Source organism: Erythrolamprus reginae, chromosome 1 (assembly GCF_031021105.1).
Source record: "Erythrolamprus reginae isolate rEryReg1 chromosome 1, rEryReg1.hap1, whole genome shotgun sequence".
Taxonomy (NCBI): Eukaryota; Metazoa; Chordata; class Lepidosauria; order Squamata; family Dipsadidae; genus Erythrolamprus; species Erythrolamprus reginae.
Window position 1 is genome coordinate 45,815,981 of NC_091950.1, and position 14,898 is coordinate 45,830,878.

The window sequence follows — 14,898 nt, forward strand, 5'->3', positions numbered from 1 at the left end:
TCGGCCAATCAGCTTTGCCATCACAAAAAAAAAGCAAACATTTTGCCTGACTGCTGATGGACAGAAATCTCGGCCAATCAGTGTTGTTTGCCCTGCGTGGTTTGGAGCTTTTGGAACTTGTTAAGACTTGTTGGAAGATGGCTCCTAAACGTTGCACGTGGAGCGGAGGTGGCGACGCTAAAAAGAGCAGGAAGATGCTGACAATTAAGGAGAAAATTGAACTTTTGGACATGCTGAAAGAGGGACGCTCTTATGCAGATGTTGGTCGGCATTATGGGATCAACGAATCGACTGTGCGATACATTCGCAAAGACGAAAAGAAGATAAGGCAAACTTCTCTGATGACATTCAACAAGGCTGCAAAAAGAATGGTGACGCCTAGAAACAAACGCCTTATGAAGATGGAAGCTGCTTTGTCCGTGTGGGTACAAGACTGCCGCAAAAAGAGCATTGCTTTGGATACAAACACCATAAGGACAAAGGCACAGCAACTGTACAACCGTCTTGGAAACACAGAAGGAGGCGATGCAGATGAGGGAAACCCAGGTGAGGGCTGGTTTTTTTTATTCTGTCATTATTTAAGTGCTTTTTAAGAAAGGAAGGAGGGAAGGAAGGGAGGGAAGGAAGGAGGGAGGGAGGGAAGGAAGGAGGGAAGGAGGGAGGGAAGGAGTTACAGTACTGTATGCTTTCATTCAAGTCACTTCTCTCTCCCTTTCCTGTCATTCTCTGTAGATGAAGGTGCTGGTGACTCTGAAGACCCCCAGCCATCAACATCTTCTGCTTCTTCAGCCCCAGCCACATTCACAGCAAGCAAAGGGTGGTTTGAGAAATTTCAACGGCGCTATGGCCTGAAGAGTGTGTCATTGCATGGAGAAGCTGCCTCAGCAGATACAGGTGCAGCCGAAAACTACGTCCAGGGCACGTTTAAAGACCTAATTGCAGAAGGGGGCTACCTTCCAGAACAGGTGTTCAACATGGACGAAACAGGCCTGTTCTGGAAGAGGATGCCTTCACGGACTTTCTTGATGCAAGATGAAGCCAAAGCCCCTGGCTTTAAGGCCATGAAAGATCGGGTGACTTTGATCATGTGTGGGAATGCAGCAGGCTTTTTGATGAAGCCAGGGCTAATTTATAAGTCACGAAATCCAAGAGCACTCAAGAACAGAAATAAGAATGCATTGCCAGTGTACTGGATGCATAATCCTAAAGCATGGATTACAAAACCCCTCACGCGGGACTGGTTTCATCAGTGCTTTATCCCACAGGTGCAGGTTTATTTGGCTGCCAAAGGACTCAATTTCAAAGTGCTTCTCCTAATGGACAATGCTGGAGGCCATGATGACCTGGCACATGAACATGCTGGGGTGCAAGTCGAATTCTTGCCACCAAACACCACATCGCTTATCCAGCCGATGGATCAAGGTGTTATCCACGCATTTAAGGCACTGTACACGCGCAATTCTCTTGGAAGCATCGTGGAAGCAATGGATGCTGATGAAAACTTCACATTGAAGGCCTACTGGTGTCAGTACACGATTGCATCTTGTCTGAAGAACATTCAGAATGCCTTAATGGATATGAAGTCACAGACAATGAATGCCTGCTGGAAGAAATTGTGGCCAGAAGTGGTGCGTGATTACGAGGGATTTGCTCCCGAAGAAATTCAAGATGCTGCAGTCCAGAACTCTGTGAAGCTGGCACAGGCACTGGGTGGAGAAGGCTTCGTTGACATGACACCAGAGGAAGTCAATGGTTTGCTTGATGAGCATGGCCTACCACTGACAGACAAAGATCTGGAGGAGCTGACCAGGTCAGCGAGTGAAGAAGAGGAGGAGGAAGTGGAAGCTGACCAAGCTGAGGAAGAAGAAGATGTTGGCCTAACGCTTGAGCGGATTGCAGAACTGAACAGAGCTGCTGCAAATGTACAACGCATGGTGGAACTTTGGGATCCAAACATGACTCACTCTATACAGTTTAAGGCCTCCCTTGACAACACCTTTGCACCATACAGAGCCATGTTAGCCCAGAAAAAGAAACTGCGCCAACAACTGCCCATAACTATGTTTGTCACGAAAACCAAGAGGTCTGTCACACCATCACCTGCAGTGTCCATTGTAGAAATGGTGATAGAAGAAGATCCCGATTTATCCTAGTTATGCTAACCCCCCCCCCAAAAAATGTAAATATGTAAATAAATATTGTTATCATTTATAATAAGGATGACTAAGTGTCTTATTCAATGTGTACAGTACAGGTACAGGTAGAGGTAATGGGAAGGGGAAATGGTAATTAAGGGGATGGGAAATGGTAATTTGTGGGTTAAAAGTGTTGGGACTGAGTGGCATACAGAAGAATGAATGAATGGATGACTGAGTGAATGAAATTCAAACCCAGGTGAGGGCTGGGGTTTTTTATTCTGTCATTGTTTAAGTGCTTTTTAAGAAAGGAAGGAGGGAAGGAAGGAAGGAGGGAGGGAAGGAAGGAGGGAAGGAGAGAGGGAAGGAAGGAGGGAAGGAGGAAGGGAAGGAGGGAAGGAAGGAAGGGAAGGAGGGAGGGAAGGAGGGAAGGAAGGAGGGAGGGAAGGAAGGAAGGAAGGAGGGAAGGAAGGAAGGAGGGAAGGAGGGAGGGAAGGAGGGAAGGAAGGAGGGAGGGAAGGAGGGAAGGAAGGAGGGAGGGAAGGAGGGAAGGAGGGAGGGAAGGAAGGAGGGAAGGAGGGAAGGAAGGAGGCGGGCATTCTAAAAGCCGAGAAGCCGTTGCCGCCAGCGCTGCTTCAGGAGGACTCGTGCCCCAAGAAAGCCGGTGAGAGGGGCGAATCGGGCGGGCGGGGGGTAGCGGCGAGGAGGCCGGAGGCGCTGGGGGGGGGGTGGCTGACATTAAAAAGAACCATTGACAGCCTCCGCACTTTTGTCGCTCCCCGGCTCCACCATCTGCGCATGCGCGGCCATGGAAAAAGGCCGCGCATGCACAGATGGTGTTTTTACTTCCGCACCACTATATCGCAGATAATCGATTTTCGCGGGAGGTCTTGGAACGTAACCCCCGCGAAAATCGAGGGATCACTGTATTAAGAATCTTGATGAAGGTGAGTTTTCTCTTGAGGTGGCCTGGATTAGGAAACAGCAGGCCTCATTACCCCCAATATCTACATTTATGAATGTATCTTGTTTTGGACATGTTAAGAAAGAAACTTGTATTTTTGAAAGGCTCTCTGTTGGTAAATCAAGATATAGCAGAAGAAAGCAGTTAGTATTTGAAAGCAAAGTGCTAGCCTCAAACAATGTTTTAAAATGGGTCTCAGTTATTGTTACAAAAACTTGCCTGCAGCCCAAGTTTTTGTTTAGAAGACTCTGCAGTGTGTTTACCAAAATTTAAAATAGTGTAAAATTGATAAAATGATTAATAAAATTGGGGATTTTAGATTAGTATATTTAGTTTTAAATTAATTGGATTTAGGCTACTATATTATATTGTTGTATATGCTGTAAGCTGCCCCGAGTCTTCGGAGAGGGGTGGCATATAAATCCAATCAATCAATCAATAAATCAATCAATCAATAAATAAATAAAAAAATAAAAAAAATAAAATATAAAGGCATGGTAAGAAGAAGTGACTGGGAAGAACTTCAGCTACTCGGGTTTTTTTTTGGATAAATGAGTGTTTTACAATTGACCAAACTTGCCATGCCAATCACTGAAAATAGGCAGGCCACCTCTGTGACAGACATTTTGTGAGTGTGTCAATAAAATCATTTCAGCAGTGCCCCGGCACACATAAAAATGGCTTGGTCTTGATTTTGATCTGGAACGGACTAATGACTCATTTTAATCACTATATATATCCTCTGTGGCGGCCCAGACCCTCTGGAACCAGCTCCCCCCGGAGATCAGAATTGCCCCCTCTGTCATCAGGTTTGGGGGAACTGAACTACCCTTTTTCCCCTAGGCCTATACAATTTATGCATGGTATGTTTGTGTGTATGTTTGGTTTTAATAAGGGTTTTTTAATTATTTTAAAACATTAGATTTGTTACATGCTGTTTATTACTGTTGTTAGCCGCCCCGAGTCTACGGAGAGGGGCGGCATACAAATCTAATAAATAAATAAATAAATAAATAAATAAAGATATGAAAAGGATAAGGTTCAGTCATATAACACAATTGAATTAGTTCAGATCAATATGCAATCTGTCTAGACTGAACAGGTCGTTTGAGATTGTAGACTTTCTGCTCTAGTCCCAGAAATCTATTTATTTTAAATGATTTAAAGAGCCATCTATTTCACATTAATGACTCTGGATGACATACAAAGGGTAATTTGTCCTATCCTGCTCCTTGAACACTAGCAATGCTATTCAGTCAATTCTTTTTTTGTAGTCCTTAAACTTAAAATGTTGATGTCCAACAGCTCATGAAATGGGATGTTTGAGTTTCTTACATACTGGCAATTGTATAGGTTGCTAAGATGCAAAGGGTGCAGGGAGACTATAATTTCTAGCACCACACTTCTTGTTTTTATTAGTATCTTATTTTAATTTTATTGCAAGAATAAGAGAAAAATAAATAAATGGTGATGCAATTTGAATAGGTTTGGGGAAGTTTAATCTATCCCATTCATGGTTTCTTCCCCTATGCAGGAGTGGAGGAATCCAAAGGAAAATACTTTTTGTTGGTAATGTTAGGATCCCTCTGAGAGTATCTTGAAATATGTGATAGTAATTAAATGTGTTCTCTGGTTGAGGCTTTACTTTCTTCATTTTGTCCAAATGGTTGCACCTTTGATCTTGTAACCATTTTTTATATTATCTATGATGTACATATTTTGGCAGCAAAAAGGAAGTGCTTTGCCATGGCCATGATCACAACCTCCTTCTAAAATGTTTTCTCAACTTCCCAATCCATAGCCCTGGGATAGCTTGGTAGTCTCCTGTGCAAATTCTAACCATGCCCAATTCTCTCTGTTTTTTTAACTGCCAAGAAGGAGTAGATATGGTCATCTACTTGGTTTTAGGGTGGGTCATAAAAGAGTAAACTTTTAATCTGAAATTGCAGGATCCATTTTGCGTTGGTCATTGGGACCAGAGTTTTAGTCATTCTTAAATCATTAAATTGTTTTTTCTGTTAGGACATTTTCCCCAGTACTCAACTAAAATATGGCCGCCTAAAACTTAAATACAATTATTCCATTATCCTTTATAAAGGTTTTTGATCACATGGTTGTGATTGCCATCTTCACCTTTTTGAACACTTCCTCAGAGGTTGCTTATATTCTGTACTTTGGGGTGAAAGAGAATTGCCCTGAATTTATTCTGTCTGGTACTCTTCTAATATTTTCTTCCGCCGATTAATTGTTCTGTCAGGAAATTTCTCCTTAGTTCTGAGTTGCTTCTCTCCTTGATTATTGCTTCTAGTCCTACCCTTGGGTACTTTGGAGAATAGCTTGACTCCTTCTTTGTGACAACCCAGAGATATTGGAACAATGCTATCATGTCTCCCCTAGTTGTGGAAGGACTGTAATAAATAAGACAATTTTTAAAATAATGAAACTATGGATTTTGCCCCTTTGGGGGCTATGTAAATGCATAGTACAATATTGTACTCTTTTATTTTATATGGTTTCTAAGCACTTCAAAGTCTGGTCTGAAGAATACTTCGCCATCAGTGCAGGCATGGGACTTATTGGAAAACAGTCAATAGATTCTTCTAAGAAAAATCTAATAATACTGGAGTAATTGCATAAAAGTACTGCATAAATATTGGGCAGAAGGACTGTGCTTGGAAAGATGGAATTTAAATCGTAAAATGAAATTATTTTTAATGAAAATGTACTCATAATTTTGCTGTGTGTTGAATTTAAATTGACACCAGATAGAAAGTGCTTTATTTCATGGAAGTAAGTTTCATCATAGAAGTTTTATTATGCTTTCAAGTTGCTTTTTGCACCTGCATTTAACATTTCGTACAAGGGTTGACTGGAAGTTTGTTTAAAGGAACATGTATGAATTGGTAGATGGATTAGGATATTTGTTCATGATACCCACCACTCAGTAAAATGCTTTTCTATAGTGTATTTTTAGTCTGTGACTTAATTGCAAAGGAACATACCCCACAAAAGCTGAATTTTATGTTTGTTTATATCACATCCAGATTTCAAATATGTACATGAAATAAGAATTTTAAACTTAAAGAATTCTTTACAAATCTTATAATTGCAAATTTAAATAGGTTTAAGCCCTGTGTTATTTGCCAAATACCACAAGATGGCAACATTTGAGAAATGTTATGTCTTGCTTCAGTCACCTGAGTGCTTTTTAAATGAAAAACTACTAAGTAAAGCACCAAGGCAGGATTACTATAGAAGAATTTAAAGTCTCGATTGACTAAAAAGATTAGAATTAGAAATTCTTCTGTGCTAATGTAAGAATGTTTCTTTAATTAATGAAATATAGCTTCTGACCAGAGTATATTAACTCATCGTAGTACTCCATTTTGGTATGAACATGCTTTGCATAGCACAAAAAAAGAAATAAAAATAGCTAACAAACATAACTAAGTAGAAGATAAGCAACAAAGGCAACATAGCTAAAATTAGCTTATATTAACTCCATTCATTGCATATCTCTGTATCCTTCTACCTTTACTTCCAATAAACTGCATGTTTTCCCTTCACTTCTTTAAACTGTTCACCTTTTTGAGGATATTATCAAACACACTCAACCACCACTTTCTTGGACTTCCCTTTATTTTGGTCCCTTCACTCTCCCTTCACTTAGTTGTTCTATAATTTGATCTATTCCTTCTATAGGACTAAATTATCTCAATATTCTTTAAACTAGTCAGTTTTGTTTTCAGTCCACATTCATACCCATTCATTTGTAATTATTTCTTCTAGTTAAATATTTCATTCTCACTGAATATTCCATAATTCAAGCCTGGTCAAGAATGGTTGAAATGTGAAACTGTTTTGTATATGAACACTTTGCATATTTTGCTTGTTGGTTTTTAAAATCAGAATTCTGCCAGATTATAGCATCTTCCAATTGTCAGATATAGATGCTTGCTTCAGATACAGTTAAGAAGTTGTACAGGTTCACCTCTGTAGCCAGGCCTCATTTAGCAATGGCCCCAGTTAAAAGCTATTTGCAAATACAGTGGTACTTCTACTTACGAACTTAATTCGTTCTGTAACCAGGTTCTTAAGTAGAAAGGTTTGCAAGAAGAAGCAATTTTTCCCATAGGAATCAATGTAAAAGCAAATAATGTGTGCGATTGGGGAAACCACAGGGAGGGTGGAGGCCCTGTTTCTTCCCAGGAGATTCCTAGAGAGGCCCCATGGAGGCTTCTCTCTGCCTTTTCCGGTTACAGTTTCGGAGGCTCAGGTTTTTCTTATCTAGAAAAGTTCTTAAGTAGAGGCGTTCTTAGGTAGTGGTACCACTGTACAATTATTTATGGTAGTAAACGATAGTGAAGAAGGTTTTCTGACAAATGTCCACACTTTTGTTCACATTTCTGCCCTTGACAACAACGCATGATTGAGAGTAAGGCTGGCATTGCTGCATGAGAAACCTTTATCTGAGTGAGACAGAAACAATCAGAAATCTTTGCTATCTCTCTCTCTCTCTCTCACCCACATCCACCCTCTCTTAGTCTTGTAGTTTGCTTTGTGACTATTTTGCTGGAATGAATTGCAGGCATTAAACGAGCAGATTGTGTATTCAATCCCATTCACTCTGCTGCAGGCCTTTTTTTATTCAACCTTGTGATTTAAAAAAAAAAAAAATCGCTGAAATTTAACCTGCTTATTGTTCCACTTCCAGCAATGAAGTTATACAATTCTAAAGTAGAAAATGTCGATCCCATCTGATTCAAATGGGAATGGGGAAAACTTGGAAAGAAAATCTGAATAGGCAACTCTTACCAATGTAGACTCTTCTCAGAGTCCTCTGAAAACACAGGGGGCTTTCATACCCTCAGTGGAGATGATACTGTGGAATTTAAAAAGTGTGGTTTCCATATGAAATCTCTCCAGAGCAGTGATGATGAACCTATGGCACAGGTGCCACAAGTGACACGCAGAGCCTTATCTGCTGGCACAAGAGCCATTGCCCTAGCTCAACTCCAATGTGCATATGCGTGAAGGCCAGCTGATTTTTGGGTGAGGACATTTTTGGCTTCCGGAGAGCCTCTGGATAGGAGAGGGCATTTTTACTCTCCCCGGCTCCAGGCAAGCCTTTGGAGGCCTGAGGAGAACAAAACGTGATTTACTGGGCCCACCAGAAGATGGGAAACAGGCCATTTCCAGCCTCCAGAAGGCCTCCAGGGGGCAGGGGAAGTTGTTTTGGCCCTCCCTAGGCATTGAATTATGGATGGGGGCACTCATGCGTGATAGTGCACACACACACTTTTTTGGCACCCGAGGGAAAAAAGGTTTGCCATCACTGCTCTAGGGCAGTGATTTTCAACCTTTTTTGAGCCGCGGCACATTTTTTACATTTACAAAATCCTGGGGCACACCACTAACCAAAATGACACCCTAACACAGTACATATTATACATATAGTTAATAATATAGTTTCTAAATGTATTTATACTCACTTAGTGTGAAACCTGGGCCTGTTTCAATGAACACAAAAGGGCAGGAATGGTAGAAACACACACACACAAAACTCTTCCTCAACAGTTCTCAGTCTCTCTCTCTTTTTAGTTTTTATCGCAGTCAAGCTTGAGAAGCTCAGCTCACATAGATATGTGGTTGAAAACTGGAGCAATTTTTGTTGGTGACGGATAATGAAAAACTGTCCAAAGGAAGTTCAGCAAACTTTAGCTTAGAAATCAGGAAAGCGGGGAGGAGTAGCAGCTTCAACTACCATGGCCACCTAATGACAAGTGCGCAGCAGCCCGAACAGAGACCTTCCTGGGTGTGGATGATAGGCGGCCTGTTATTGGTTCATTGCTAGTGATCGGGATGAATCCTAGAAGGTGATTGGTCAGTGAGTGTTCCCTGTGCCTCCACTCTTCCTGTAGCTGATAGCTGGAGGGATTGTGATGGGAATGTTTATGTTCGAATGGGGATGGCTGGCGGTGGGCTGGATAAATGGCCTCCATGGGCCGTAGTTTGGGGACCCATGTTTAATTTCCCCACGGCACACCTGACCATGTCTCACGGCACACTAGTGTGCCGTGGCACACTGGTTGAAAAACACTGCTGTAGGGTATGTTGCTTCTCTTTACAAATACACTAGGACTCCTGACCCTATGACTCATGTTTACGTTTATTTGAGACTTCCACCATTGTCAGATAAGCCACAGATTCATGTGGCTAGGATAGTACAGTATTACTTTGTAACCAGAGTGATTATCACAATGCAAACAATACTGTTTTTATTTCCATATTTGCAGCATAACCAGAATATATTCCACATTCTTGTCATAAATTAGTATAATTTTTAAATAGGTATATAGTACTTTATTAGCTATATATTTTTTAAAAAAAATCATATAATTCAGAATCCAATAACAACAATACATCTCTAAGAAACCTTTAAAACCATGTGTACTTGTCCTCTTCTATTTATACTTTGCAGCTCAAAGATGACACCACACACAATTCCTGTCTTCTCAGGTTATTTGAATTCCAATTTATAATCATGTCACACTGAAGTACTTGACATTAAACCCCCTCAGACCCCTTTATTTAGCACCTCCATCTTGATTGATTCAAATATTCTTTTTATTAAGGTAGATTGATCTTATGAATCTTGTCTTTTGGTGATTAAAAGTGTTAAAATAAGGGAAATTCACTTTATTACTTTGGCAGTAATAACATGTTGTAAACTTGTAAAATGCATTATCGTTATGAAGAATGTTATTTTTATTGTATCTGATAAGAATCCAGAGAAGCAGGAAAGCGTTAAATTCTTGCTTAGCATAGCATATTGGAAAACTCCCAAGTTGTGGCAACAAAGGAGTGGATGTTGACTTCTAGGCACACAGTTGATCATGAGATGGAGCACCAACAAAGATCTTAATATATCAGCATTAAGATTCTTGATTTGAAAGACAATTCAAAAGCAATTGAATTAGATAGGCTGTTCTGGTAAATGCTTAGGATATATCTATCAATTGGAAGCGTTGTCTGCACAATATAATGGAAAATATGGCACTAAGTCACCACAGGCAATAACTTATATAATAGATACACAATTGCTGAAGCTCCCAATAATTCACCTGAACTGTGGATAAGATATTTTACCTTATGCTTTATTTACCAAGCATGCGACTGAATTAACCCATTTTCTTGGCTTGTAGAAATAGATTGGATTCACATCACATGCCAATTAGAAACAAAATTAAGTTTAAAACTAATCAAATTTAGGATGTGCAAATCCAGCTGTTATTTTTTTGACTGATTCAATTAATTATATTGGGTGAAAAAAGTCTCAAAAGAGTAACTTTTATAAGATTTACATTCTTACTTCCATTTATCTACTTTACAATAACCTCTGAGTAGTCGAAAATGATGTTTTTAATAAGACAGCAGCATAAATGTAGTTAAAAAAATAAAATCTAAAAATGGAGAAATATATTTTTATTTCAGCACTAATTTCTTATTGCAAATAATCCCACGCAAAATCTCTGTAATTTTTCAGGACAGTATATTTAATCTCTTGCTTTGCTTTGGTTTTTGTAAAATAGAACTAGCAAAAGAATATATTTACAGAAATTAGCAGACAGTATCTTGATTGGTTTTATTGGAACTATGTATATCTTTAATCAATGGTAGGATCCATTATCTGTCTAGATTTTCTTACACATGTACATACAGCATTTAATATTTGTTTCTGTGAAGACACGAAAGACGATTCCTTGAACTTATAAACACTATTGCAATATAAAGTATTTTAAAGATCATTTTAAAGTAGCATTCTATTTATTTTGCTGAAATGAAGGCAATATTGTTTTCTGATTTTTTAAAAAATACTTTTCAAGATGATACTGTATTTTTATTTATATGGAGGAAGAAACCATTTTATTTTGATGAGTCTTCAGGAGTGTGTTTGGGTTCGGCTTTCCCTTTCTCTAAGAGGATCAATTCAGTTCTTGCTGAAGATGAAACAATGGGCTCTGATGGTATATCACCTGAGGTTTCATTTTCTTCTTTCTCTTTGAGTGATAAGGTTTCCTGAGCATCAAAGAAAGTTTCGTTTTTGTCTGTTGGGCTTTCTTCACCCTTTCCTTCATCAGATTCCGTTTCCTTTTCTTTGCCCACTTCCTTGCTCTTTTTTGCTGGAGATGAAAAACCTAACTTAGGAAATTTAAACCATCCTGTTTTTTCAGTTTCTTTGGCAGTATCGCTGTCTAATTTCGATGAATCATCAGGGTGAACATTTGGTTGAGCTTCAGGTTTGGAATCTGATGTTGTGTCATCCGTAGTGGGAGAAAACCCAACACTTGGAAACCAAAGTTTAAATCTACCAGATCTCTTACTATCTTTTTCATCTGTGACCTTGTCTGTGCTACTTGTAAATGCCGTTTCCTCTGCAGTTTCTATAACAGATTTAGATATCTCTATTGTCTCAGAGTGACTCTCTTCAAATTCACTAGAAGACTGTACGTCAACTGTAAAGGATTTAAATGTTGTCATTGTTGTAGCAGAAGATGTTCTTTCAATATATTCATAAGTTATATCCTTATCTTTATCAGATGCTTTCACTTCACTCAAACCAGCCTTTTGTGCTACTTCTTCTGAACCTGAAAGTTGATGATCCGTATCCTCAAATATTTCACCCACACATTTTGTAGAAGATAACTTGACTGGTACATCTAAACTCACGTGTGATTCCTGGATTTTCACTTTGAGAGGCGAAAATCCAAAGGCAGCAGTTTTAACTTCTGATGGAGGAATCTCAGATTCTTTTACTATCTGAGTGGAGAAAGTTTCCTGTATTTCAGCAACATCACCACTGCCAAAGGTAGATTTACTTTCCATCTTTATTTCTTTGGTTTCAGTGATTGATCCTTTAACCTGCACTACTGCACTTGAACGAAATGGATCATCAGGCTGAAGTTTAATTTCACGTGGTGCTCTTTGAATGTCTGCCTCCTTCAGTGTTGTAATTTTAGCAATTGACTTTTGAATGTTACCGTCCATAGTCTCTATTTTCTCTTTAAGAAATTCAGCGCTGAATTCCTTTGGCGCTTGTTTATGCACATACACCGTTGTATCCACAAAAGAAAAGTCTGTAGATTGGAATTTACTTCCAACTTGTGGTCTCTGAATGGCAGGTTCAGACAATGTTGTAATTCTGACTTTTGATTTCTGAATATCATCTCCTTTCTCTTCAGGGAACATAGTCTTGAACTGCAATTGAGAAATATCATCATCAGCAGTATCCTTTATATCCATCGTCTCTTCTGATGTCAGTTTTTCTCCTTCAGAAATTCTATGTGTGAACTTGAGCATTTTGAATTTGGGCATTTGGAAACTTTCTTCTGCATCTCCAGGTTTTTTATCCTGACCTTGGATTCCTGATGTTTCTCCCTCAGGTCTAACCAATGACACCTCAGTCTGTACTTTTGGTGAATCAGGCTGAATTTCTGCACCCTGAGATTTACTGCGTAAGTTGGCAAATTTTTGTATCTTGAATTTAGATGCTTTTGTTGTACTTGTTTTCACTTTCTCTTCTGCTTTCCCTTCACCTTCTTTAGGCAAATCTTTTTCAAAGCCCTCAACTGGGAAATCAATGATTTCGAAGTCTTCATCAGTGATTGAAACATCCATTTTAACTTTGGAAAGAGTAACAGCAGGCTCTTCTAGGTCAGATTCAATACCGGGAACCAAGGCACTGCTCTTTGTGGTAGACCATCCAAACAAAGGCACACTGAATGTTGGCATTTTGAATACACTTTCTTTTCCTTGAAAATCCTTTTTAGGTGACTTCTTTTCGGTCCCCATCTCTTCAGGTAGTGTATCAAGGCTCTGCAAAGGTTCTGGGTCTGTAATAGCAGCATCAATTTTCTTTTCCGTAGTAATTTCAGTAGATGGCATCTCAGCCACTGCCATAGTGTCTGGTATGACTTGGGGTTGCTGAATAGTCATCTCACTTTTAGGGATGTTGCTATCAATATCCATCTTTGGGATCGTGCCAGTGAACTGAGTTTGAGAACTTTGTCGTTCTGCACCATCTTTAACTATATCAGCATAAGTTTTAGACTCCAGGTCACTAGGTTTCCTGCCAATTTTTTCTGAGGATTTAAAAAAACTGCCTTCACCCACTAATTGGTCAGTGGTAGACTGCTGTTCTTTCTCTACTCTACCATCCTGAGGAAGCGTGACTTTTTGTTCTGAGATTTTTTTCCCACTGTCAAGTTCCCTTGAGACGGTTACAACTTCAGGAGATTTTACTTCCACTTGTAATTCAGTAACACGAGCTTCTCCAGTGATATCTTCAGTTCCAGCATCACTTTTTTTTGCCTTTGAAGTTCGGCCAAATGAAGGCATTTTGAATTTGGGCATTTTAAACCAACTCTGAGATTCCTCAGTCTGAATTTCTTCAGAAATTCCTTCATCACTTTTAACTTGTAAGGACTGAGCTTTTCCACCAAGTTCATCAGATTCTGTCGTCATTTGAAACTGAGAGGCATCAGATGCAGGGATTGACAAAGTGATTCCGCTGCCTGGCAGATCTGAAATTTCACTTCCTGACAGATCTGAAATGCCAAACTTTAGTATTTTTAGTTTCGGCATGCTAAACTCTCCCTCTGTACCATCAGATTTCATACTTGCACTGTCCATAGAAATGTCATCTTTGAACTCTGTTTCTAAACATTTCTGTTCAAATGAACTTTTCATCATGGGCACCTTAATATCAGTTTTGGGTAAGCTGATATCTGTATCTGTCTGGAGTGTTTTGATTTCTTCGATTTCACCTTTCAGCATTTTTACACTTATCTCCGTTTCCTCTACTTTTCTTGTAGTAAAACTGTTTTCTATGTCAGGTATTTGCACCAAAGCTCCATCACCTTCCACTTCTATATCTACCTCTGTTTTTGGTAGCTTTGTCTTAGACAGTGAGATTTTGGGCATACTTAAATGAGGTCTTTTGACTTGACCTTTTTTGGTGGCTATGTCTACATTTCCATCAGTATGAACTCCTTGATCTTCTGAAAGAATCACTTTTGGTTCTGTGCCTGCATCATCTGATACTATGTCAACATGAGATTCTTCCAGAGTTTCTTTTATATTTGTTTTAAGGCTTGCTTCCTTTTTAGGAGACCAGCTCAATGAGGGCAATTTGAATTTTGGCATTTTGAAATGTCCTTTTTCTTCTCCATCTAAACTTCCTCTCTTAGTTATCTGTCCCTTAGCTTCTGGCTCCTTAGCTGCACCAGGTAAATCCTGAGTGCTTACCTCTGATTGTGTGACAGAAATATCAACAGATGGTATGCCTACTGCTGCAGTCTTCATGTCAGCTCTAACAATTTGGGGCATTTTTAATTTCTGCTCCAAAATATCCTTTTTTTCACCAAGTACACCAGACTCCATTTCAAGTGTTGAAGCTTCAACTGCAATATCAATAATATCCGTTGTTGCTTTCAGCTGGGGAACATCAACGTCCTTGGATAGGCCAACAGTGATATCTGGAACTTTTCCTTTAGAAAATGAGATCCTAGAGTTAGTCATTTGAAATTTTATCTTTTAATTTTCTTATATACAACTTTAGTTTTAAATTTTAACGAAAAATCCAGCCCAACTGAGCCAGAATAATATTGTTCGTATGCAAGTTTTCAGTTTTGTCAGATTTAAAAGGAGCTGTTTAAATCTTTGAGAAACCAAGTTAGGTACATAAAAACTTAAAAGAAACTGGTATTTATCCTACCAACATAATAGTGAGATTCCATG

At 39.2% G+C, this 14,898-nt stretch overlaps 2 protein-coding genes across 2 annotated transcripts in view; one reads left to right on the forward strand and one right to left on the reverse strand.

Annotated features, from left to right (window-relative positions):
- The first annotated feature begins 253 nt into the window (after nt 1-253).
- Nucleotides 254-5,205, forward strand: LOC139160802 (tigger transposable element-derived protein 1-like). The gene is made up of 3 exons (XM_070739153.1): nt 254-546; nt 733-1,853; nt 5,122-5,205. Exons 1-3 carry the CDS (start codon nt 342-344, stop codon nt 5,203-5,205), a joined length of 1,410 nt encoding a protein of 469 aa, XP_070595254.1. The 5' UTR covers nt 254-341.
- A 4,157-nt stretch (nt 5,206-9,362) lies between these two features.
- AHNAK2 (AHNAK nucleoprotein 2) overlaps nt 9,363-14,898 on the reverse strand; it is a 71,843-nt gene continuing 66,307 nt past the window's right edge. The window contains exon 8 of the mRNA XM_070751293.1: nt 9,363-14,648. Coding sequence (XP_070607394.1) covers nt 11,026-14,648 — 3,623 coding nt within the window. The 3' untranslated portion in view covers nt 9,363-11,025. The remainder of the gene's footprint in view (nt 14,649-14,898) is intronic.